The sequence below is a fragment of the Ursus americanus genome, chromosome 21, assembly GCF_024610735.1.
Source record: "Ursus americanus isolate L20-20 chromosome 21, mUrsAme1.1.p, whole genome shotgun sequence".
NCBI classification, from domain to species: Eukaryota; Metazoa; Chordata; class Mammalia; order Carnivora; family Ursidae; genus Ursus; species Ursus americanus.
The window spans coordinates 40,489,223-40,516,806 of NC_142147.1; the positions used below are offsets into that span (position 1 = coordinate 40,489,223).

A 27,584-nucleotide genomic window follows, 5' to 3' on the forward strand; every position below is an offset into this window, starting at 1 on the left:
TCGTAATGACATTGCCAATGATACTAATATAAAATAATAATAACGACAGCACTAGCTCTTATGTACTTACCATTATGGTCCAGGTCTGCTACTAAGCTCTTTTTAGTTATCTCCCACAAAAGAGGTAGTTTTAGCTCATCTGTTCACTGGAATTTAAAGAGGCTGTTTCTCAACTGTTCTGGAGCATTGAAATCCTTCGGAGGGCTTATTTAAGCATAGATGTGGGGCCCTAGCCCAGAGTTCTTGATTCAGTAGGAGTGAAGTGGGACCTGTATTTGTGACAAATTCCCAAGGGAACGCTGTCGTGGTCTGCAGGTTGGAAACTGCTGATTAAGGGAGCTTTTAGAATTACTGCATTCAAGAATTATCTTCATTTTTTGTTGTAAATACTGGCTCAGGAAGAAGTGAGTGATCCCACTGCTGTCCACAGGGAGGAAGGTGAAGCTATGCATCACCTATTTGAGGCGAGGCATTGCCTGCAGGGCTCCTGAAATCTGTGTGGTTCTCCTTCAACCTCTAAAAAGCCACACCCCTGTCTTTGGAACACCAGGTTGCTCAGAGAACGAAACGTGCGGGGCCTAGATGCAGCCAGAAACTACATTACCCAGAAGGCAGGGCAGCTCATGTCCAAGGCGAGCGCTCAGCCAATGGCGGAGGGCGGAGATGGGCGTTTCTGCCGCGCCGTGGGCGGGACTTCTGGCGCCTTCCCCTAGGACGTCATTTGGTCGTAGTGGGTCTGTGTTGAACGGCGCAGCTAGTTGGAGGGCTGGCAGGAGGCCGCTTGCTAGAAGGGTCTTCCAGACCGAGCAAAGGACAGTGAGGAGGGTAGGACCTACCTCCATGGTTTTGTATGAGTCCGACACCACCTGTAACGGGGTTGTCCCCCTAGTCTCTCCGGCGCCTCTGCACAAGCCCTTCGTTTCCGAGGCACCCGCAGGGGGCCCCCTGGATCTTGTTGCGCGTTTACACAGCGGAGACCGAGGTCCCTGGTCACCCGAGCCAGGGCTGGGGTGAAGGGTCGACTGAGCCCGCCGGACGGGCTTTAGTCGCCGCTTCTCGCGGTCTCACTCGGCCGGTGGACCTCATGGCGGCGCAGGCGCTGGTGAGTGGAGGGTCGCGCAGGCTCACGCGCGCTGGGGTCGCCGTCCTCACGGTTCCGCCCTCAGTGATACAGATCCTGGGACTCTTCGCCGTTCCTTCTTAATGCACTTGGATCTGGAGGTCCTGGAGGAATGCGGCGGGGGAGGGCGGTGTAGATCTAGTCACTTCTAACCCAGGGTTCTGAATCCAGGCCAGGGGTTATAAGGGGAAGGCCCCTTTTCTGTCTCTGACCTCAGCTTGCCTTTTCACTGCCCTTGGCCTCCATTAACTCGGGTCTAAAATTGGAATACCGTGTGTATTAACGATTATTCTCTCTCAGTTGAGGGAACCAGAGAGGGTATGCGTGTGACATGTGTCCTTCATTGCTCAGGACGACCCATAGAGCATCACTCTGGATGCGATTCAGAGCGACTAACCTGCTCTGCTCTTAGGCTCACTCCAGGGAGAGTCTGTCCTTCGGGCTTCCCTGACTCGGGCTGGAAGCTGGGAGAGGGGATGGAAGCTGCGTTTTTTGAATTACTGCTTCTCTGATAGCTGTAGAAGGTCTCTGGACAGGTGGGGAAGACAGGACAGTCACTGGATTGAACTTTGCAGATGCCATCTGTGTATTACAAGTGAAGTTGCTTTGCAACTTGCAGCCATGAATCCATTTTCCTGTTTAACACATTTTCTTATTCAGGTTTCCCTACTTTCCAAAGGTTTGGATTTTGCCACTGGCTTTTAGGAAAGACTACATTAGTGAGGTAAAAACAAAACTCCTCTTGGGATTTCTTTTGGTTGGTAAAAACAGGTGCTAACGTAAGATTTTCCTAAAAGCAAAGTGGCAGTAAGGGGGACTTTCAGAAAGTTGGGGGATACTTTTCATTTACTGCCATGAAAATTTTCTTATGAATTTCCTTATGAAATTTCCACATTTCCTTATGAAAGTTTTCATAGGAACACGGTGCTTTCAGATAGTGGGGGAAATCTGTGCTTGAAGAGTGACTCCATTACAATATTTGTTAATGACACTTGTACAGGAATGCCGTGTCTCTTGGGCTGTAAACACGACAGGCCTTAAGTTATTCTCTAGTCACCCTGTTTACTCTCATCCTAGCTCTGACCGCCTTCGGGACTTAGGTTAATTATTAATCTTTAGTCACCTGGCCTGCTCCCTAACGTCACTCCAGCCTCATTCCAGTGTCCCTTAAGAGAGGCCTTCCTGGTTGCCCAAGCTAAAGTCCCCTAATGTTTGCAATCAGTTCATTCTCTTTTGTTGTTTTTGGAGCCCTTAGAGCCATATGACTTGATCTTGCTCCTTTCTTTAATTTCTTGTTGGGGTCCTTTCCCCAGTCCTGGAGTGTGAACTCCTGTTCTCTGCTCCATCTCCAGGCCTAGAACAGTACTGGGCCTGCACCTAGTGCCCAATAAGTGGTTGATGAATGAAAGATTTTTCCCTCTGGGACTATGTCAGACTTAGATTAAATCTAACCCCCCCACCCTGCCACCATGGCTGGACCTGAGAGACCTGGGTTCAAATCTTGCCCCTTCTCATTAGACATACAACTCTGTTTCACTTGGCTTTGAGCCTCAGTTTGCTGCTTGTGAAATGGAGGTGATGGCCCTTACCCGGTGGGCTGACTGTCTGCTCCTTACTGCCCACATGAGATTATCATGGTTTTGTGTCTTTCTCCAATGGCTTCCTACACAGGAGACTTTTCTCTCCCACATCTTTTATTCCATCAGAGGCACTATCTGCCTCCCTCCTGAGCCCAGTACAGAGCTAGGTTCTCAGGAGATACTCAGGGGTTCAGGCCTCGGGTCTTTCTGGACTTCTGCTGGTGGTCAAGCAATAGGCTCTCATCTCATCTAGATGTATAGGCACCCACTCCTCTGTTTGATGTTCCAGGCATTGGTATCATTTAAAGACGTGGCCGTGACCTTCACTGGGGAGGAATGGAGACATCTGGACCTGGCCCAGAGGACCTTATACCGGGAGGTGATGCTGGAGACTTGTGGGCTCCTGGTCTCACTGGGTAAGGACTTATCATTCTCCAGAGTGGTACCCAAGGCTTTCATTCCATCCTTTCTCTCTAAGCATGGTTGATTGAGAAGGCCTCTGGGACCCACCTTCCTGTCTCCCCACAGCTTCAGCATATTCTGTTCTAACATTATATTGGTGTCCTTATGTGTGCAAAAGGGATTGTTGTATAAGAGACATAGTTCTTACCATTTTTACCCGAGTGTCCAGCAAAAGCTGGCCTCAGTCTGACGTCCTTATTCCAGATCTCCATAAGAGCTAGGGTGATCGATTCAGCTTGGTTGGGTCAAACGTCTTCACAGCCCAGTTCGCAGGACCTGTGGGTAATGGGAGGTTCTCCAAGAAGTGGGTGAATCAAACAAACAGGAAGATATTTGACATCAGTGCTACTGGTATCTTTCTAAACAGTCTCTGCTAATTGGCTTCTTTGGCCCCTGGTGTCCGCAGTTTTCTCTTGTTTCCTAAGGCCTATGCCTTGCTTCTCTGCTGCTAAGGGAGATCATTTTAGAGGGTGCACAGACACATCATCGAATGATGTTGATGGGCATCTAGGAAAGCTCTTTCTTTTTCCTTTCTCTTTCCTGCCTTCTGACTGTTGTTGGAAGAGTCTGGGCTTGGTGCTGCGTCTTTAGCTCTCCTGTGTCTGTTCGCTAGTTTCCCCTTCAGAAAGAATAGCTGTGGGACACACAGCCTTGAGGAGGCAGTATGAGCTTCCTGGGACTTAATACAGTTATTTTAATTTTTATTGTGTTTTTATAGTAACCTTTCACTTAGCCCAAGTGACCTAATTCCTGTGAAGTACTTAGAATAGAACTGGGAACATAGCAGGTGTGACACATGTATTTATTATATGTACTAAATCAGTAAATCCCAAATATTCTCCCACTAAAACTTTAAATGGCCAGTTTACCCAGAAATTGGTTTGAATCTGAACTGAATAGAGGCCCGAGGTCTCCCTTTTCCCAGACGTCCAGAATGGTTACCGTGACAAGGCTTCCCCACCCTTGTGTCCACATTGTCTCTCCCAGGAGGTCAGGCATCGATGCAGTAAATGGTGTTAGCTTGTGACCATTCTGATTAGCTGTTGAAAGGAGATGCACGGGGAATAGTATTCCAGGTGGAGGGACCGACAGGAGCCAAGTCTGTGCGGGGGCAGGGAGCTCAGTTCTGGAACAGAGATGAAGGAAGGTCTGATTTAACTTTGACACTGCCCCATCACGGAGCTCAGTGCCAGACGTCTAGCAGACATCGGTGAACATTTGCTGAGGGACAACTGGATGCATTCTGGCCTGCGGAACAGGATTTTCTAGTCGGGGTTCTGTGGGTCCCGGTGCCTTGGTCACTGGATTCTCTCGAGTCCTCTTGTCTTTAAGCCTCCACATTTGGCAAAACTTTGAGTGCATGTACCAGAATACCTGCTCATACTGATTTCACCCCTGAAAAACTTGTAATAACTTGTCCTGATGAGAAGCCCTGAGGTAGTGCTGGCTGCTGGCCTGGTAGATGCCAACCCAGGTGTGCCTGTTCGCTTTCTGTCCTTGGTCCAGGTCATCAAGGCAGTATCCTCGAAGCAGCCATAGGATGCTACAGCAGCAAGTAGGGCAGCAGGTCCCCACCTTCAGCTCTTGTCTTCCCAATTTGGATTAAAGGCTTTTTCTTCAGGATGGGTAGCAGTTTTAGGGCATGGCCAACCTCAGACAACTGACTATCCGTGGATGCCGTTCAGCAGTTGATTTAGTCCAGTGTTTTTAGCCATCCTTGGGCACCGGAATCACCTGGGAAGCTTTGCAGATTTCCTGTTTTTTTTTTTTTAAGATTTTATTTATTTATTCGACAGAGATAGAGACAGCCAGTGAGAGAGGGAACACAAGCAGGGGGAGTGGGAGAGGAAGAAGCAGGCTCATAGTGGAGGAGCCTGATGTGGGGCTCGATCCCAGAACGCTGGGATCACGCCCTGAGCTGAAGGGAGACGCTTAACCGCTGTGCCACCCAGGCGCCCCAGATTTCCTATGTTCTGTCCTTATGCCCAGAGATTTGGTTTAATTTGTTCTGTGTTCAGAACCAGACATCTCCAGGTAGTTCTGATCCACGGCGAGGTGGAATCCTACTGGCTTCATTAGGGAACACCTTCTGGAAGGAGTTGTTTCCTTTCTGGAGTTCTGTGGTGGCGTGTGAAAGGTGTATACTCTGTGTACTTGAGACTTTTCCTTTTGTCTGTACCTGTATACCCATGCCGCATTTATTTCTCCATGCACAGGGCATCCTGTTCCCAAACCAGAGCTGATCTACCTGGTGGAGCATGGGCAGGAACTGTGGACGGTGAAGAGAGGCCTCTCCAAAAGCACCTTTACAGGTAGGTGGCTGAGAGTCTGGCAGGTGGGTGTCATGGCGACCGACAGACTACCAGGGGATCACTATGTCTGAAATTCCACGGGCAGCTTCGTTTCGTGGCCTTCCTAGGGGCTCGGTTGGTCATGGAGCACTCCCAGCTGTGTTTCCCCTGTCTTTCCACCCCATCACACTCTTCGTTTTCATTCGGGCTGGGATGTGGTATACTGAGTAAGAGACAAGCTCTAAACGCTTGGCCACTCACCAGCCTCATGACTGAGGAAGTTGCATGATGTTGCTGTGCCTTTGATGTTCAGGTTCGGCTGAGTTAATTCTCTGCTGTCAAAGATAAACCCCAGAATGTGGGTGGGTCAGCCAATAAGGAGTTTTTTTTCTCAGTCACGCCACGGTTAATGTGGGTCAGTGGGGGGGCTCTGTACACATACTTAGTCAGGGACCCGGGTGCATTCTGTTGTCGGTATGTTGCTTTAAGGCTGCCCTGGCATCATCCAACTGGCCAGGAGGAATAGGAGAGAAGGGGAGTACAGATGGCCCCCAGCGTACAGTGGTTCAGCTTTGGATTTTTCCACTTTACAGTGGTGTGAAAGCAGTATGCGTTCAGTAGAAACTGGACTTTGAATTTGGAGTTTGGATCTTTTCCTGGGCTAGTGATACTGCCGTGTGATACTCTGTCTTGACGCTGGGCATCAGCAGCGAGTCGTGGCTCCCAGTCAGCGGTGCGATCGTGCGGGTAAACAACCAGTACGCTTATAACCATTCTGTTTTTTACTTTTAGTACGGTAGGCAATAAACGCGTGAGCTCGTCAACACTGTACCATGAAATAGCCTTTGTCTTTGCTGATGTTGCCCGACCAGAGGCTAATGTAAGTGCAGGAGCGCGGTTAAGGCGGCCCGGGCTAAGCTGCGATGCGCGTGGGTTAGGTGTATTAAACGCGTTTGATGGGTGTATTGGAATGTGACCCCATCATAAGCTGGCGAAGATCTGTAGTCCTGTCCACTTGCACACATACGTCATTTCCGTTCACCCCCCGTAGACAAGAACTGGGCATCAGGCTACATGTCGCCTCAAACTGGGAAATGTGGTTTATCTTTGTGCCCACGGAGAAGAGGCCAGGGATATGATGAACGAATCCTGGGTCTGCTAAAGTAGCCTATGTTAGAAAAAGATAGTAGGGGCGCCTGGGTGGCACAGCGGTTAAGCGTCTGCCTTCGGCTCAGGGCGTGATCCCGGCGTTATGGGATCGAGCCCCACATCAGGCTCCTCTGCTGTGAGCCTGCTTCTTCCTCTCCCACTCCCCCTGCTTGTGTTCCCTCTCTCGCTGGCTGTCTCTATCTCTGTCGAATAAATAAATAAAATCTTAAAAAAAAAAAAAAAAGAAAAAGATAGTAATGGTGGTTTCTGCATCATCAGATTATATGACAATGTAATTAGATAATGGGAAACTGCTTATCGTACACTGCCTAACCCAGAGTAAGTGACAAAGTAACACAAGTTGTGTGTTTGTAATATTCAGGCATTATTAGTCATAGTGAATAATGATATCTCAGTCTTCTTCCCAAATTCAGAAAAAACAGTCCTTTCTTTTTCTGCAGATTCCTACCTCTAACTATACTTTGCATCCCACCCTTTCCCCCCTTCATCTGATCATTCATTCAGCTCTACATCCCTGCATGTCGCCATCCTTCCATTTATGAAGCTCATATTCGGAAGCAGTCCCTAGCCTTGTTCTCTTCTTGCCCTCCTGTCTTATAAAACCCCAACAAGACTTTGCCTTCGTCAGCCTCACATCTGGGCGCTAAGAGCCACTGGAGCCATCGAGTGGGTGGAGAGGCTTCAATGAAGATTCGTGATCTCTGCCCTCTCACGTTCCTTCTGACTGCTCAGCCAGCAAGCATCCGGCCCTCCCCTCCTCACCCCTAGAGTCGGTCTCACACCTTCACCCCACTCTGCAGTTCCACATCTTCACTTGACTGTTCCAGTGTTCCACTGTCATCCTAAAAAGGACCTCATGATCTGGCCCACTCCTCCCATCTCCCCATTTTCAGCTACTGGTCTTACCGTTTCGTAAATCAAGAAAGCCAGGAACAAAAGGATGGCCCCACACCACCTCCATCTTCTTCATACCCTCTATCCAGCCACTCCTGAATCTTGATCATGTTTCATCTTCCGTATCTCCGGAATCTGTTGTCTTCACCAGCTCTGTCAGGTCCACATTAGCACCCCCATCCAAGCCATACTTGTCTCTTGCCTGCCCGACACTAGCGGTTGTCCAGCTACTCTCCCTCTATCTGCTGCGTGCCTCCGGTCCACTCTGTCTTCCATCCACTTCCCCATCCACTCACCCTCCTTCCCGATATCACCACCCGCCTCGCTGCTGCTAACTTGGCATGTGACCTACTTCACGTTGAGAAGAGAGGCTACACACTTGGCCTTCCTGCTCTTCACCCCTGACAGACTCATCCTGCAGCTTCCTTCTCACCTCTGGAAGAGTTCCCATGCCCGGCATGGCAGGTTCCCCCAGCAAAGTCTAGATCGCGCCTTCTCCTGACTTCTCAGGTGTATCGGTTACCTATTGCTGTTTGGCAATAATACCACAAACTTAGCTAAAAATATCACTTATTTACTGTTTCTCATCTGTGGGTCAGAGGCCCCAGCACAGCTTGGTGGGGTCCACTACACGCCACAGTCAGAGACACCTCACAAGACGTCAGCTTTCTTCTTCAGATCAAGTGATGGTGGGAGAGACTTCAGTAAGAGGGATGCAACACACAGCCTCATGTATTACACTCCGCCACTTGGCCATATTCTGTTCTTTAGAAGCAAGTCAAGGGCCTGCGGCATTCCGCCAGAGGGCATTATAACAGGGTGTAAGCGGCACGAGGCAGGAGTAACAGGAAGCCATACATGAGTCTGCTGCATCGGGGACCTTGGGTCTTCACTTATTTCCTGCCTCTTCCGTATCTTCACCTTCTTTCAACTCAACATAGGAAACAGTGCAGTTTCGGATGCTTGGGGGAAACATGGAATAAAAAATGCTCTTGGCTCTCCAACATATATAATTGTTGACAACTGTGTTTCACCTGAACAACCAAGCTTCTGGGAGGAGTTTTCTCATTCTCTGAAGAGACAGCTACACAGGACTTCTAGGCTTCCCCGTTACTATTTTACTATTTTCTTTAATTGCCGTACGAAGGTGTAACTTGCAAATAGTGAATAAACAAATCTTAGCGGTTCATCTTTATGAAATATTAAATATATATAAACCCAGGTATCCACCACACAGGTCAAGAAATATTTCCAGCACCTCCCAGGTTTCTTCTGCTCCCTCCTTGTTAATATCCCCTTTTACAAAAGTAGCCGGCGTTCAACTCAATCACTGTGGTTAGTTTTAAAGACTTATAAATGGACCCCCACAGTACATAATACTGTTATGTTTGTCTTCTTTTGATAATCATTATGGCTCTGAGGTTCCCTCATGTGGTTGAAGATTTAGAGTTATTTCTTAACTGTGCAGTGACTCAGTGAGTAAATGGATTGCATATTAACTATTTTCCTGTTACTTGGCTTGTTCTCCATTTTCAGGCTATTGTGAAGAATGGAGCTATGAATATTCTTGATCATATTTTTTGTCGGCTAGAAGCACACATTTCTGTTGGGAATGTGTAAATGAGTGGCCTGGCTGGATCGTGGTGTAGACACATGATTAGCTTCAGTAGAAACCACCAGTTTCACCATTTCACATTCCCAGCAGAATGCGTGCATCGTCAGTTGTTACACCCACTGGGAAGCAGGCGGTGTCTCCCCTTTATTCTTTGAGACCCAGTAGTGTTGTTTCTCAGCACCACCCTACTGAAGATGTTCTTACTCAGGTTACTGTGGACATTCTGATCGGCAAGTGCAGCAGCTGTAATAATGATAATAGGGGTGTACAGTTTACTGAACATTTACCATGTACTGGGCTGGTTGATTTACATAATTTTTCTTTCTTTTTTTTTTTTTTAAAGGTTTTATTTATTTATTCATTCAACAGAGATAGAGACGGCCAGCGAGAGAGGGAACACAAGCAGGGGGAGTGGGAGAGGAAGAAGCAGGCTCATAGCAGAGGAGCCTGATGTGGGGCTCGATCCCACAACGCCGGGATCACGCCCTGAACCGAAGGCAGACGCTTAACCGCTGTGCCACCCAGGCGCCCCTACATAATTTTTCTTATGTAACATTATTGTGAACATGTGATGTGTCCTCCTCAAGGTCATACGTTGGCGGTGGGGGGCTAGAACCCACCTGTGATGCTATTAAGAGGTGGGGATTTAGGGGAGATGATTGGGTTCAGATGAGGTCATGAGGGTGGAGCCCCCATCATGGGATTGGTGTCCTCATAAGAAGACAAAGGGAGACCATAGCCTTTCCTAGGTGTTGTGTGTGTGCTGGGGGGTGCTTAGGAGAAGAGGTGTCTCTTCTTAGAAGGACACTAATCCTACCAGATCAGGGCCCTACCCTGATGACCTCATTTAACCATAATTGCTTCCACAAAGGCCCTATCTCCAAATTCACATTGGAGATTAGGGCTTCAACACATAAATCTTGGGGGAACACAAACATACAGTCCATAACAAAATTTGCTTTCGGGGTAAATATAGGGCTATTCATATATTGTTTTTCTTGTGTCAGTTTTGGTAATTTGAATCTTTCAGGTTTTCCACTTCATCTAATTATTCTAGCCATTACATTTTAAGATAAAACAATTTTATGTTATATATATTTTACCACAGTAAATAAGGCTAAAAAAATAAATGAAAATACGTATATATTTTTTTACATTTTTATCTTAATCACCTAGTGCTCATCATGGCAAGTGCACTCCTTAATCCCCATCAGCTGTTTAACCATCCCCACCCACCTCCCCTCTAGTAACCATCAGTTTGTTCTCTCTAGTTAAGAATCTGTTTCCTGATTTGTCTCTGTCTCTTTTTTCCCTTTGCTCATTTGTTTTGTTCCTTAAATTCCACATATAAGTGAAGTCATATGGTATTTGTCTTTCTCTGATCACTTAGCATTATACTCTCTGGCTGCATCCATGTTGTCGTAAATGACGACTTCATTCTTTTTTATGGCTGAATAATATTCCTGTGTGTGTGTGTGTGTGTGTGTGTGTGTGTATAACTCATCCTCTTTATCCATGCAGCAGTCAGTGGACACTTGGGCCATATCTTGGCAGTGCTGCGGTAAACACAGGGATGCATGTGTCCTATGTACATGTTTTTATAATGCCACTATAAACTGACGTTCTCAAAACAGACTTAAAAATTACTTCGTTGTACTCTTGTGTGCACGTACTTTTTCATTTTAACTTCCTAAAAAGTTTATCATAGGTTATATTGTCTTATATGATTTGTACTTTCTATTCAACAATTTATCATTAAGATTCACCATGCATGTAGTATAGTTCACTCATTTTTTTCTTCTGTAGTCATTTGCATGAATATAACACAATGTATTCATTTATTTTCATGAGCATTTTCATGTTTCCAGCTTTTTATACCCACAAAATGCTGTTGTGAGAATTCACATACATACGTCCTCATGTACGTGTGTAGGGATTTCTCTTAGTAGTGTTCCTGGGGCTAGAATTTTTCGGTTATTATAAGTGAGCAAAAGGAGAACTTCACTAGATGCTGCCCTGCTGTTTTCTCAAATGGTATCTTACCTGTTTACACTTCACCTGCGTTATACTAACGATTCCATGGATCTGCGGCCTTTCCAACACTTGAAACTGTCATGTTCTTAAATTTCTTCAATCGGGTGAATACAATAGGGTCTCTCATTGTGGTCTTTTTGCCCTTCCCTCATATCCAGGGAAGTTGAGCACCTCTTCGTATGTTGATTGGCTGATGTAGATCTTCTGTGAAATGCCAGCTCGTACAAATATGCTTAGTTTTCATTTTGGATGTGGAGTGTTGATGTTTCTGACTGTAATTGTGGTTTTGTCCATTTTTCCTTTGAACTCAGTTTTTGGTTTATTTTGAGGCTCTGATATTTGTTGCATACAGATTTAGGATTGTTATGTCTTCCTGGTGGATTGATTTTTTAATCATTCTATAATGTCCCTCTTTTTCTCGTTTACTTTGCTCTGTAGGCTATGGTATCTGATATTAATTTAGATACCGTTGTTTGCCTTTTAAAAAATTTTATTTAGTCAAATTGACTAGTCTTTTCATTTACAGATAATGCTTTTTTATCTTGTTTATGAAATCTTTCACTTTCCTGTGATGTAAAAGATAATCATTTTTACGTTTACTAAATATTTTTAATGGTGAGCCTCTGACATGAGGTCTTAATCAGTCTAGAGTTGATTTTTGTGTGGCGTGAGGTTAGGAATGCAATTTCATTTCCCCCCATATGGGAAATGATTTCTCTAGATCTGTTTGTTGAATAGTCCCTCCTTTTCTCACTGGGCCTCTCTGCTACTTCTGTCATATTTCAAAGTTCATATATACATTTCTGAGCTCTTAATTCTGTCTTTTTCTTTGACAGTTTATCTTAAATCTATGCCTATATCTTACTGCCTTCATGTACAGAATCATCATAATTCTAATTCCTCAAAGGGTAAGACTCCCTTCTTTGTTCTTCTGTTTAGATAGCCTGGTCTCTTTGTTCTTTTATATAAATTCCACAATCAGTTTGTCATTATCCTTGAAAAACTCTATTGGGATTTTATCTGAAGTTGTATTGAATTTATAGATGAATTTAAGGGCAACTTTATATTACTAATCTCCCTTTTCGTATAGATCTTCATTAATATGGTAAATTTATAATTCTCTTCACCTAGATGGTATCTATTTGGTATCTGTTCATTTAGTCTTTACTCAGATGAAGTAGACTCAGTACGCCCACCCAGTAGTTTCTCACGGTCCCCCACTATCCCACAGCCCAGGGGCCCGAGATTTTTTTCTCTCCTCTGTCCCTGCCTGTCTCTCCATCCTCATCTCCACCATCTGCTCATCCACTTCCCTTTGCCTGGCATCCAGAATTGTCTCAAGACACCGCACATTGTACTTCGTGTCATCTGCTGCAGTTTCTCTCCTAATTCCTCTGTCAGGGAATCCTTACTCTCCTTTAGAAATAAGCTACCATAGCACCTTTTCCAAGTAGCTCCCACTGACCTCTTTCTGTCTCCTATGTGGGCCAGGTTAGTGCCCTTCCCTGTGCTGTCATACCATGAGACGTTAGGGCACAATTGTTACACACAGTGTAGTCATCACTCTGCCCACCGTCCCGCATTCTGGAGAGCGAGGTGTCATCTCCACTCCAGATTCTCTATGCCCTGCCCCAGCTTTTCTTCCTGGGTTGCTTTTTAAAGATGTCAAGAGTCCAAGGAGTAGCGAAGAAAGAAATTGTAAACCTAGGCTTAATGTATAAATGGCACAGGCATTAGAGGGATTATTCTCATCTTCCTTCGACTCCTCAAATGGGAATTTTGTTTGTTCTGTGCTGACATCACTAATAGACACCTTTCTGTACTGGATTTCCTTCAGGTGAAAAAGCAAAACCTGAGACCACAGAACTTACTGCTTCTCAGCTGGCCTTCACTGAGGAAGCCCCTGTTGAGGAACAAGTGACCCAGGGAGTCTCAAGGGATTCCAGGTCGGGGCCAGCAAGGGATCAGGAAAAGCTATCCGAGATGCAGGAAGGGAACTTGAGGCCAGGAACAGACCCCCACAAGGAGACATGCCCTAGGAAGTTGACCCATAAACATGATGATTTGGAGGCAGATGATCGTGTGTGTTTAACGCTTTTGCAGGAGCGAGTCACTACACAAGGCGATCTACGTGAACAAGAACAAGGACCAGGAAGAGACCCTGTGATAGATGCAAGGGATAACTTGTATAAATGCAAGGAATGTGGGAAAAGGTTTAGCAAGAATTGGGCCCTTGTTCGGCATCAGCAGATTCATGCTGGAGTGAAGCCCTATAAATGCAGTGAATGTGGGAAAGCCTGTCGTTATATGGCAGACTTCATTCGACATACGAGGTTTCATACTGGGGAAAAACCGTACAAGTGCAGTGAGTGTGGGAAGGCCTTCAAACGCAGGTCTCACCTCACAGAGCACCAGCGCATTCACACTGGAGATAAGCCCTATGAGTGCAAAGAATGTGGTAAAACTTTCACCCACCGCTCTTCTTTTAACCAACATAATATGACCCACACTAGGGAAAAGCCCTTTTTGTGCAAAGAATGTGGGAAGGCTTTTTATTACAGTTCTTCCTTTGCTCAACACATGAGGATTCACACTGGAAAGAAACTCTATGAGTGCAGTGAATGTGGAAAGGCCTTCACTCACCGCTCTACTTTTATCCAGCATAATATGACCCACACAGGAGAAAAACCTTTTTTGTGCAAAGAATGTGGAAAAGCTTTTTGCCTTAGCTCATCCTTCACGCAGCACATGAGGATTCACACTGGAGAGAAACCCTATGAGTGCAACGAATGTGGAAAGGCCTTCACTCACCGCTCCACTTTTATCCGGCACAAGAGGACTCATACTGGAGAGAAGCCCTTTGATTGCAAGGAATGTGGGAAAGCCTTTTGTGACAGCTCCTCCTTAATTCAACACATGAGGATTCACACTGGTGAGAGGCCCTATAAGTGCACTGAATGTGGAAAAGCCTTTACACACCACTCTGTTTTTATCCGACATAATAGGACCCACAGTGGAGAAAAACCCTTGGAGTGTAAAGAATGTGCGAAAGCCTTTTACTACAGCTCTTCCTTTACTCGACACATGAGGATTCACACTGGCGAGAAGCCCTATGTATGCAGAGAATGTGGGAAGGCCTTTACCCAACCTGCAAATTTTGTTCGTCATAATAGGATCCACACCGGAGAAAAACCGTATGAATGCAAAGACTGTAAGAAGGCTTTTTGTGACAATTTTGCCTTAACTCAACACGTGAGAACTCACACTGGAGAGAAACCCTTTGAATGTGGTGAATGTGGAAAAACCTTCAGCCACAGTTCATCTTTCACTCACCATCGAAAAATCCATACCAGAGTTTAAAGGCCTCTGCAGGTTGTTTACGTCAGTCAATTTTAGTGAACTCACACTGGGAAATACCTTTTCTTTTGAACGTAACTATTCAGGACAACCTTTTGGCCAGAGAAATGTCTTCCTCATTATCCGATAATTCATACTGAAGAGAAACATATTTGCCATCCCCACGAAAGCTTTTAGTGGCAGGTCATCTCAAGGGTCATATTAGAAATTGACCCAGCCTAGACCCTTACACTACCCTTGAGAATCATCCACAAGTGAGACCCCGTGATTATGCCTTTAGGAAATATGTTAGCAAAAATTCTCTATACTCATATTATAAAACCATCTCAAGAGTATTTTAAAAGTACACTGAGAGGTGGAGGAGGAGATGTAGAAGAGAAAGGGAAAAGAAATGAGTGTATGGCTTCTTTCCAATTTCCTTGCCAAGCTTGTGATAATTTGTCATTGGGGTTGGGGTGGGGGATCATGGGGGTATGAGAGATAAAAAGACCTCATTCGCTTTATGTGTGTGTGTGTGTGTGTGTGTGTTTTAAGATTTATTTATTTGAGAGCAAGAGAGAACACGAGTCGGGGAGCCTGATGTGGGGCTCAATCCCAGGACCCTGGGATCATGACCATAGTCAAAGGCAGACGCTTACATGCCTGAGCCACCCAGGCGCCCCTATGTGTTTTTTATATATCTGTCATCAGGAGAGTTGGACCATTGAAGGCAGCTCTGCTGCCAACATTTCTTGAAAATATTCCTTATTCTAAAATATTGTCATTTTTACCCTTGAGGAGCATAACTGTGAGAGATTTAGAGGCCTGAGTCTTGAAATACTTAACATACATACACACACACACTCGTGTATTTAGTTAATTCTCGTTATTCGTTGTGGTTGTACTCTATAAATCCATCGTAAACACTGAATTAATCAATACTGAACCATTGCTCCTAAGGGAAATGCAAACTTATGCTCATCTGAGCCTCTGTTCACATTTTCATCAACCAATCAATGCATAACCTATTATGGATTTTTTTTCTGTTTAAAGGCATCTGAATTTAATATATGTTTCTTAGAAATAAATTATATGCAGTATTATAATAAAAATATTTCCATTACATCATTTTGTGTGGTGTATTCTATTGTTACTCTACTAAAGTCAGTCATACAAACAATACACAGAATTGAGTACTTGCACATATAAACATAGTAAACAGTACAGTAATGTGGACATCTACACTATGCTATACGGTACAGTCATGCAAAGAGTGCAGAAAAAGGTAAACTTAATCAAAGATTAACATTAAGTAAAACCAGGTTCGATAGAGCTGTGGGATGTACGGTGGGGCAGTGCACTCTGGATAAACCTCTTGACCTTGGCTTACCCCAAGAAAACCAAAGGAGTAGTTGATGGTACTTATTTCAAGTCACTGAAGTGGTTTGAAAAATTGCTGGAGGCTGCATTCAACCATAGGGTCACATTCTTTCATGTCATTGAAAATTCTTCCAAGGCAGAATTTCATTCTGATATTATGGCTGCTGCGAGAGGGACAATTTACTTGGTGGTAGATGGATTTTCATCACCATCCTCATCATCACTGACCTCGGTGCCTTGTTTTACCATCTCTTCTGGGTCTTTGTGGGCTCTACTACCTTTTCTGCCAAAATTTCTTCCGCATCTTCCTTCATGTCGCTGAAGCTTTTTCCACTTATTTGCCATGTGATATGCATTATGTGTTTGACACTGTCCTTTATATTTTCTGTAACATCTTCAAAGCCTTTGAAATTTTTCAGGCAGCCTGGCCATTTTTCCAGATGTTACTGATAGTAGTCTGCTTGGTACTATACCAGGCTGTGCACCACAGTCACCAACAGTGCATGTAGTAACTGGCTTACAGTCGTCCATCATGGCGGTTTCCTTGTTGGTGTTGTATCGCTTTATTATAAAGTTCCCTCATGTTGTGCACTATGAAGGCCTTATTATGTCCTGGTTGAGAGGTTAGGTGACAGACATAGTGTTTAAGGGCGTGAAAAGAACATCTAGGTTGGGGTGGGCATTTGCAAGTTCTTCCTGGCAATGGACTGGGGCATTATTCAAAATCAATACAACCTTGGAGGCAAGGCATGTGTTTTCTTTAAGGTCCATCACAGCCTTCTGGGACTTACAAACACTGGACAGCACTGGGTGCCTGGGTGGCACAATTGGTTAAGCGCCCGACTCTTGATTTTGGCTCAGGTCATGATCTCAAGGTTATGGGATTGAGCCCTGTGTTGGGCTCCATGCTCAGTGGAGTCTGCTTGAGATTCTCTCCCTCTCCCCACCCCCCTGCACTCTCTCCCAAATAAATAAGTAAATCTGTAAAAAGAAGGAGAAATTAAATCCTTAGATAGAAATAAATGATAGAGCTAAGAGCAGAAATAGAAAATATACAGAAAAATTAACACACTAAAAGTGGACTTTTAAAAGGTTAATGAAATTATCAAGCCCCTAGAAAAACTGAGCAGGAAATAAAAAAAGAAAAATGAAACTCCCAATATCAGGAGTGAAGGGGAGCATCACTGCAGATTTGATAGATATTAAAGGGATAACAAGTGACTGTAAACACCATTCTGTGAGGAAAATTGCACATCCATGTGGTTTTCCTGTAAATTGTATCAAAAATATAAGGAAGATACTTTACTAAGGTTACACAAACTGTTTCTGAAAACAAAGAAGGAAACTTCCTCATTCTGTGAAGAAGCCACTATTACCCTAATACAAAAACATAATACAGAAACTTAAAGATTAATATCCCTCAGGAACATAGACATAAAAGTCTTTAATGACCGTTTCAGGAAATCAAACCAAATATAAGAGGATAATCTAGCATGACCACCTCTTGGGTGGGGTTTGTCCCAGGAATCAAGGTTGGTTTAACATTTAAAAAAACCAGTGTAATTCATACTTACAGAATAAAGGAGAGAAGCCATATTATTAAATCTGTATGTGAAGTAATTGACAAAATTCAACACTTCTTTCAAAGTAATCTCCAGCAAAATAGAAATTGGAGGGGATTTTCTTGATATGTTGAAGCACATATACAAAAAACCTTCAGCTAACAGCATACTGAGCACTATTCTCTTAAGATCTGGAACCTGGAGGGGCACCTGGGGAGCTCAGTCGTTAAGCGTCTGCCTTCGGCGCAGGGCGTGATCCCGGTGTTCTGGGATCGAGCCCCACATCAGGCTCCTCTGCTGGGAGCCTGCTTCTTCCTCTCCCACTCCCCCTGCTGTGTTCCCTCTCTCACTGGCTGTCTCTCTCTGTGTCGAATAAATAAATAAAATCTTAAAAAAAAAATCTGGAACCTGGAACGCATGTGCGTTTCTTCGTTGGTATTCAATATTTTACAGGATGTCAGAGCAAAGGTAAAAAGTAGTAAAAGGCATACAGATTAAAAAGGATTATGTAAAACTCTTTATTTACAGAAAACATGAATGTGTATTTAAAAAATCATAAGAAATCTACAAAGAAATACCAGGAGCATGGAAATTTAGTACACCTCCATCATACAAGATCAACATATAAAAATCAATTGTATATTCTATATGCTACCAGTAAATAATTGAAAACTAAAATGTAAAAGATTCCATTTACAATAGCATTTTTAAAATCTCATAAACTAGTAAGGAAGAAATTAGCAGATACTGTTTAAGACCTACACACCAAAAAAGTACACATCAGGGGTTGGCAAACTTTCATTATAAAGCACCAGAGAGGAAATAGTTGTAGGCTTTGCATGTGTGGTCTCTGTCACATGTTCTGGTTTTGCTCTGATTTTATGACATTTAAAAAATGGTAACATATTTCAAGCTAATTGGCATTACAAAAACCAGCTGTGGGTCAAATCTGACCCATGATCTATGATTTCTAATTTTTCGAACTCTGCTACAAAATACTGAGAGAAAAAAAATTTAAAGACCTAAACAAAAGTTGTACAGACTGGTGAACTGGACAAGTTAATATTGGTAAGTAGTTGTTCTCAGCCACGACCTTGAAAGCCGGTCTATGGAATTATTACAACAGATACTGGTGCCCTTGGGGCCAAAGGCTTGTAAGCCAGCGTAGACCCAGCACACGCCTGACATGCACCGCTGTTCATGCACCTGGGAGAAGATCTCTCGTAGCTGCATGATTTGCTGCAAGACTCATAGCGAGGAGAAATGTCTGATAGGGATGTGTTACCAGCTCGCAGTCCCTGGCCTACATCTTCTGAGACTGGAGCCTGGTGTGGCCAATGGTTGATTTATGAGTTGAGCCAAAGAAGATCTCCTCATAGGCAGTGACCGTGTTCGTTAAGGGTCTGTGACTGTACTAACTATCCCAAAATGGTAACACAGGGTGCATGCCTGATGAGAAGGTACCACAGTGTGGTGGTTAAATGCGTGAACCCTGGAATCAGCCTGGGTTAAAATTCTTGTGGCATTACTCCTGGTCGTGTGACTCCTACCTGCATGACTTGATGAAGGTTCTAAGGCTTAAATGCTATTTTACCAAATTTACGAAAACAAGCCAAGAGAACCTGGCTGCCAGAAAAAAGATGCATTGTGATGCAATATCCACATCCCCACTGGTATTCAGAGACCTAGCAGGCCCGCTGGTGGTGCTCAGGACACTTGCCTTGCCAGAGTGGCCGCAGAAAAGGCGCCCCTGGCTCCAGGAACTGGAGAGGAGCTAGAGCGGCCTCTGGAGGAGGTCATATTCTGAGCCATGACCTACTGGCATGGAAGGGGTGGGGAATGAGTTGTGAGAGTTCACTGGTGGCTCCTGTGGTCCTTACCAGAAAGGAAGAGGCTGGGGTAAATCCACTGCCCTCCCACCTTAGCCCATACCCTGCTGCGGCCATCCCCTCCTGTCTGGACGCACCACGTGCGACAGGGCTGAGCCCCAGTCCTGCCCAGCTTCAGTGTTTCTACCCCAGCCTCCCACAAGCCATGCCGCACATTGGCAGGATCTACGTTGCTCCCCTGCTCTGGCTTTGAGCAGGCTTTGCCCTCCGGGGACCATCCAGAAAAGGGCTGGCAGACCCCCAACCACAGGTCGCCTCTGCTGCTGCCCTCCAGTGAGGCACTGAGGTGACAGTCATGCAGTTCTTGGAGTCTTTAACAGTCTCCCCGAACCGCCAGACCCGTGTGGTGTCAAACACCTGCAACCGGCAGCGGCACGCCAGGAAGTGCTAGAAAGTCCTGCCGGGATTCGGCCTCTGGGCCTTGCCCTTTGCCTTGGGCACTTTTTGTTCGTGCCCTTTGCAGGTGCAGGCTTAGCTGGTGCGCTTTTCTGCCCTGTGTTGCAGAGCTGTGCCATGACACGGTGTGCCATGGAGGCGCCGACAGCTAGGAGAGCTCTGCAGATTCCATCACTACACTTCCAAGACCCGACGGTGTACAAATTGTCATTCATGGGCCATTTCCTCAGCAAGCTTCTCTCTTGCCCTGTCCCTGCCCCTTGGCACTCGCGTGTTCCTCTTCTGGCAGAGATCGCCCTGCTGCCCCTGCACCTCCCCGTGGCTCTTTTCCTGGGCAGTTAAGACAGCTCTGCCTGGATCCAGGCCCTTGGCCTCTTGGCGTTGCATCCCCCTAATGGGCGGTATCAGATCGGGCAGCCTCAGTGATGCTCTCTCATGGTCCCCAGGGGGCTCTCTGAAGAAGGTGCTGCTCTCTGCACATACCTCAAAGTGTCTGTCCACTTTGGAATGATACAGGTCCCTCCTCCAGGGCACACAATGACTCTCTCCTCCTTGGTCACCTAATCCGGCAGTCAGCCATCCCCTACTGCTGCCATACCAGACTGTCTGGACACGCCAGGTGAGCTAGGGCCAACCCCCCGTCTCCCCAACTTGAGTTTGGGGACGGCCAGGGCCATCCAGTCACCCTCCAGATCCTTGCTTAAACGGAGACTGAGCTGAAGTCACCAGGAGTGTGAAGGAAGAGGATATCAAAGAGAAGAGAAAAGTGTGCAAAAGGCAGGACTACCAGAAAGGGGTCCCCATAGCAGTGGGAACGTACCATCAGCATCTCGGCTCCTGGTGACAAGTGGAGTTGTCACACGTTTGGGAGCATCCAAGCCTCAGAAGGGAAGTCTCTATTCCAAGAAGATGACTTAGGTAAGATATCATAGACCTCTTCCATGAGCTCCTTCACCAAAGGCCATGCCTTCCCTGCCTCCCCCATACAGCCCTGCCGGAAGCTTCCTGCCTCCTTGCAGGAGTGATCCCGGTGCAGCAGGGCTGTCTGGCCCAGCCATATTCTGTTCCCTGCTGCCAGAGAGGTTGAGAAAGGAAGAGCTTGACGAAGCCCATTGACTCAGCTCTCCGCCCTTATTGATGTCAAAGAAGACCCAAGAGAGAAAAGCTTTCAGATACTCTGTCAAGGAGAAATTCTTCACCTGTCAATTGTTGGCTCTGTAAACAGAAATTTTCAGGACCACTACTGCTGCCACTGCTGCTACCACTGCCACTACAGTGGGGTTGAAGTGGGTCTGCTCCCACCTCCCACCTTCCTTGTATGGTCATTGCTGAAGACCTCAGCTTGGAGAAAAACACAGCACCAACAGAGCCACGAGGTTGGAGGATAAAACTCAGACCACTTCAGACAGCAGTCCCACCCAGCCTGCCTGTTCTTTCTGTTTTTTGCAGGGAACACAGTTACTTTGCCATTGGCCACTTTCCCCTCGCGGATTCCAGAAATTACCAAATTAGCAATCACTGACTCTACAGACTTCTCTACTGGGGCCCAATCCTGTCTGCCCCTTTATCTACCCCCACACCAGATACTGATCATGAAATGGGATACACAATTTCCGACTCTCCTTTTGCTGCCCGTGCTGTTGCTCACTTTAGATTCCAACCTGTCTTTGGGCTTCCACATAATAATACAGCTAGAGGCCCTTTGCATTCCAATCCCTCAGTCATAGTTGCAGGATCTTCTCCTTCTCTTTCCACACCTCCTAGCACTTCATCCCTCCTCCTCTCCTGTCTTTAGAATCGAGTCACCTACATCTATGTGTATGGATTCTCCTCCCTTTTTCTTACAGCCTCCTCTTCAAGTCCGTTTCACCAGTGTCCCCGTTGTCACCAGCCAGCCCATCACGGCCTCTGCAATTATCCCCCCCCCCCAATATCACAGTCAGCCCATCTGCAGAATGGACCTCAGCGGGCGCTTTGGACTTGGCGTAACTGCCATAGACCCCACTCTGCCTTGCCAGGCTCTCATCTTCAGGTTTCCACCAGGATTCAGCATGAGCCCTGTCCCATGGGACCAGGCTTCTCCCCGCGTGGCACAAAGAACCGCTGCAAAGGCCACCATTGCCACCTGCTTTTATGGCTGGCAGCCCTACCAGAACTTTCACCCTTCCTTTTAGGGCAGGAACCGCCCTTTAGCTGAAATTTGGGGGTCGATGAGGGCGGCAGCAGGAAGCCACTCTCTTCAATGCCCCTGGTTTTTTTTCCCGGCCCACCTACCTCTGCTTCTGCGGTAGCCTCACTCCCAGACTCTTCTGCCTCGCCGTCCAAGCCGGGCTTTGACTCCGATCCCACGCTCAGTTCCCAGGCTGCTCTCTTCCTGCCTCTTCTTGACAGCTCTCACAGCTTGTTCCCTCTGGGGAAGCGGGCAACAGAAACTCCGTAGCTCGCCTCTACAGCAGGCCTGGCTCCCAACAGCGGTCAGCTTCTGGGAGTCTGGCACTGCCATGATCCAAATTTGGCATCTCTGTGAGCACCCGGCCAGCTTTGGGGGGCACTTCGGGTGTTCCCCCAGTCGCACAGCTGCTCTTTCCTGCTCGGCAGCTGCCACCAGCACGCACAGCACCGAAGGCTGCCGCTGACCTTTTGCAGCTCCTACTCCAGACCCACTTGGGTTTACGGGACTTGCAACCCTATGGGTAGTGGCAGCTTTGGGGTTATCATGTATGTCCCAGGCTGCGGCTTCATGTCCGGAACACTCAGTTTTGGAGCAAGGCCAAGTGGGACACCTAGCACCATGGCTCATGCTGGGGGACGCTGTCAGCCAGCTGCATCCCTGTTGCAATCGGAGGGGCCAGCGCTGCTGAGCGCAAATCTGTCCTTGGAAACACTTTCCTTCCTACCTATAATCAGAGCACCTAGAGCCAGCCCAGCCGTAGCACGCCTACTACTATGGGACGAGAGAGCATCACTGAGAGGGGACAGGTGCCATAAGGCACTTCCAGTCTTCACTGCGTTCCGATCACCTGGGACTCATCCAGCCAGAGTACATTTATGGCAGTCAAGGGGACAACACTGTACCTGTGGCTGGAGGGCTTTGTGTTCCTACCCACGGTCCGAGATCCTGGGGCCCACCTGAAAGAGCACGTGTTTTATAGTGGCAAGGACCAACACCGTTAACTGTATTTGGAGGATTCTCTTCTCGAGTCTGGTCTGAGCACTTGGGGCCCACCTAGTCACAGGGAACCTGTTACTATTGGAGAAGCCTGCACCACTGAGAAGAAATGTGTGTCATGAGATACTTCTGTCCCTGCCCTCCATCAGACACCTAGTGTCCACCTGGCCAGGGCACCTCTCCTGCTACCTGAGGGGCTGGCATCGTACCTGTGATTGGAAATACTGATGTCAGAGTACCTGAAGGACATGGTCCAGAACATGGGTGGTGCAGTAGGAAAAGTCAGCTGGATAGTTGGATAGTTTTGTCCCCACCGTTATTCAGAGCAGCTGGGGATGCTCATGGTCAGAGCACATCCATTGCAGTCTCATGGGACAACGTCACTTTGAGGAAGATTCTCTAATCTCACCTTCACTCGGAACATTTGGGGTCTACTGAGCCAGAGGACTCTCTTTGATGTGGAGTAGTGAACCCCACCAAGGAAATGTCCAAACTTCAGCACTTTTGCTGCTGTCTTTCAGAGCAAATGTAGCACTGGTGTGCGCATAGCAAGCAGTGCTCTCACCTTGGGGCACTTTTGTCACCTGCCCAGATTTCTTTGGCGACAGAAGTATTGGATCACCAACCCATTCATTTTCTTCTACTGAAAGAAACAATATCTCAGCAAAAGCTAGCTAGAAATGGTGGGTGACCAGCAATTGCCATTAACGGGGAGAGGCTCAGCCCCTCTAGTTATGTCAAACAAACTTAACCTACACTCTGTCCTCCTGGGGTGAGCAGAAGCCCAATATGTCAGCGCGTTTGTGTAAGATGGTGTCATTTCAGATGAAGCTGATCAGAAGTCAACACGCTGGCCATGAGAAGTTCCACTGTGGAAAGAAGACAGAGATCAGGAAGTATCAACCACGTCATACCTGGGTGCGACTCAGTCTGGCACACGCAAGCTATGGGCCAGTTTTCCTCTAGTCTTGGGTGGGCAGGACCTCCTGCTGCCTAAAACTGTCCCCTTTTGTATTTGCATTACCCATTTGCCTCAGTGGGTTCTTTTCTTTCTTACCCAGATTAAAAAATATGTATAATATTATACATCATAATGTAATATATATTATGTAATATGTGTAGATTACATGTATACATTATATATTACATAAAATATGTGTAATATAATATAATATATAAGGATATACCACATCCCACTTGCTGAACCAGAAAACTTTGAAAAGTTAAGCCTGACTCAACACATCACCACTCATACAAGTCAATTTTTCCTCCACAGTTGAGTAAAAGTATGAAGATGTATGAGCAGTGGATTAATTAATGAGAACAAGAAAAATGTGGTATAAGCCACACTTCACATGTGGTATAAGCCACACTTTGCAACTGCACGTGCTGATGTCCGAAACCTCTATTTTAAATGTAAGGAATGGCGACCATGAGGAAGTGAAGTTCGGAGGAGAGAGAGATGGGCGGCCCTCTCCCATCACTGACTTCACTGTAGGTCAGATCATCCCTAATGTGCATTAGGAAAACCCACTTAATAATTTTTTAAAATAATTAAATGTCTCATTTGTGTCTTTCTCTTTAATTTGGTCTTAGTCACCCCCACACATTCATACCTGGAGAGGATGGATGTGGCATCTAGGCTCTTGTGCCTAGAGGAACAAAGGAAGAAAAAGCTCACCACTGCTTTGTAAGTACTGGAAATGTTAGGTCCAGAATGCTTCATCTGGGAGTGTTTTCATGCTCCATAAAAATTCAGAGAAGACTCTCTCTTCAAGGGAATAACTAGATATAGCCTATTTGGAAAAAAAAATAATTGGTCTGGCATTCCTCTAAATCCCTAAACTAGCAAATCACAGTTGTACAATTTCACCCAGTTCTGGCTGGCTGTAGCATCCTGCTGTCTCCACTAGACTTCATTCTTGAAAATAGAGTATTTTCTAAGATAACTCATATACTACAAGAACTATCCGAAGCTGGGAAAAAAGAAAAATATAAGCATTTCCCTCAACTTTTACATATCATTTTATTAAATATTTATTCAGTTGATGATTCTACACTAGACATTGTGCTGCTAGAGCCCTAATTACATCGAGTTGAGAGACATCTCTTGCCTGAAAGGGATTTACAATATAGGAGGAGAGACAGAAGAAGGTATCAAGGTTAAGACTGGAGGGGTTGTTAGTAGGGATATGGGAGCAGGTAAGAAAGACATAAAACGAAGAATACCAATTCCTCAGAGACTCCACCCAAAAAGAAGATGAGGGGACTTTCAATTCCACACTTAAGGAGCTGGGAGGTCACTACTCTGTCCTAACAAAGAAAAAAGCTGAACAGATTAAAAACTTGACCACTCTTCTTAGATCTGTGAGAGGTGAGGCCACGGGCCAAACTGCTGCCCCTAAGATTGGAGAGTGGGTGAGTACAGGGAGTCGTGGTTTGCCAGAGCAGAGACTCACGAGTGGAAACTACTACGGGAACCAGCGCCAAGGTTGGAAAATTGTACTGTATGGATGGAGGTTTCTGTGACTTGTCCTCCATAACCGACCACCCCAACCCGAACGTACGCAGATTGGCTAAAGAATATTGTTTGTGAGACTTGTGCTGCGTAAGTGACCTTGGGAGCCTGATTTGTGCACGTTAGCTGGCATCCAGGTCAGGACTGGTGCTCCTGGCCTGGATGCCTGGAGCTATAAATTGTGCCTTGTATCCCCTCTGGCTCCAGGCTGGGCTGCCCCCCCCCAAATGGAACCTGGAAGGGGAGGCAAACACACCTGGCCCAGCCTCCTTGAATATGTAAAGACATAACATAGAAATGCAGCTGACTCCAAACTGCATGTAGGGTTCAGACCCCCATCACTTGCCTTATGAACACCGCCCTTATGGGGATGGTCAGCTGGAAGTCTCACCTGAGGCGAGGATGATCCGCGAAGACCTCTCAGTCGGGACTCCAGCCTGGCCGTCTCCAAGGGGCTTCCCCAGCTAATGAGGTTGGATGTGTAAGTACCCAATCTGATGTAACTCTGTCTTATTCTCCTTGACTGCTTGCTATTGCCCTCATCTATGTGCAGACTTCCCTTTTCTTCTTTCTGTTTCTATGAGATTTTTAGAACATCAATAAAATGTTTTTTCCCTTCGGAACTGAGAGTCTGGCTGCCGTGAATCTTGTCTTTAGAACAAAAACTTAAACTGTTGTTGACCAATTTCTAGAAGCACAATATGGACAAGTCTGTAAGTTAAAAACTCCTGGGGGACCTCCACAGGAAGGCTCCTGTAGTGAGCAGTATTTCCAGGAACTTGACCAGGTTCTCACAGTAAATATCAGAGAAAAATCCCCTTGTGCTCTGCTGGATGTGGGGTTGAGAGGGACGAGGAATTATTTTTTGAAATACGCTTTTAAATACGCTAGAGCACTCTGTTCTTAACAAGGCCTACCCTCAGGAGAAACAACTTAATCACAGCCTAAGTGACCTGAGGGAGGAAAACACGCAAGTCCAGTGAGCTCTAGCCTTCCATATTACTGGAGAAGGGAAATGCCCCCACTTGAGTCTGCTCTAAGCCTTCCATGTGGGAGAAGGGAAATACCCAACCCCAGCCCATTCATGCCATCCTGTCCCACCTAAGAAGGAAGGAAAAAACCTGAGAAACACTTGTGAAGTTGACAGTGCAGAAGCATAGGCTTACTAAAATACTGACAACTAATCATAGGACTCCGGAATGCTTCTCTTCCCCTGACGCATCACCACCACATTAGTAAGGCCTGTTGACAGCAGTTCCTTTAACCCAGTACATCGGGTTCGCCTATCAAAAAAACATGACAAGGCATTACTAAAATAAGGCATGATCAGAAAACATTCCTAAAAGGCCAAACAAAAACAAAAACACTCCCCACACACAGCTTGAGGAGAGAAAGCAAGCAACAGAATCAAAATGGCAGGGATGTTAGAATTATCAGACCAGATTTTAAAACAAGTATGACTGACATGCTAAGAGCTCTAATGGATAAAGTAGACCACGTGCAAGGACAGATAGGTGATGTAAGAGAGACAGGAATCCTAAGACAGAACCAAAACAAATGACTACTCTATCCTAACAAGGAGAAAACCTGAACAGACTGACCAATCAACCACTCTTCTTAGATCTGTGAGATAAAAACACTGTAACAGAAATGAAGAACGCCTTTGATGGGCTTACTAGTAGACTGGACATACCTGAAGAAAGAAATCTCTGAGTGTGAGGATATCTCAAGAAAAACATACAAAACTGAAAAGCAAATAGAACAATGACTGAAAAAAAAAAAAAGAACAGAATACTCAACAAAGTGGGGCAACTACAAAGGTGTAACATACACACAATGGGAATACCAGAAGGAGAGAAAAGAGAGGGACAGAAGAAATATTTTCAACAATAATGCCTGAGAACTTCCCCCAAATTAACTTCAGACACCAAACCAGAGATCCAGGAAGCTCAGAAAATGACGAGGAGGATAAATGCCACAAAATTACACTTAGGCATATCATTTTCCAACTACAGAAAATCAAAGACAAAGTCTTGGAAGAGGCCAGAGGCGAGGAAAAACACCTCACCCAGAGTAACAAAGAATTACATCTGAGTCTCTTCAAACACTGTGCAAATGAGGGTGGAGTGAAAAATTTAGTATTGAGAGAAAAAGCCCACTAACCTACA

General features: G+C 45.8%; 1 protein-coding gene across 1 annotated transcript; it reads left to right on the forward strand.

The window, feature by feature from the left end:
• The first annotated feature begins 714 nt into the window (after nt 1–714).
• Nucleotides 715–27,208, forward strand: ZNF599 (zinc finger protein 599). Its single transcript, XM_045796657.2, has 4 exons — nt 715–1,102; nt 2,990–3,116; nt 5,379–5,474; nt 13,004–27,208. The coding sequence occupies exons 1-4, from the start codon at nt 1,085–1,087 to the stop codon at nt 14,524–14,526; spliced, it is 1,764 nt and encodes a 587-aa protein (XP_045652613.1). The 5' UTR covers nt 715–1,084; the 3' UTR covers nt 14,527–27,208.
• The last annotated feature ends 376 nt before the right edge of the window (nt 27,209–27,584 follow it).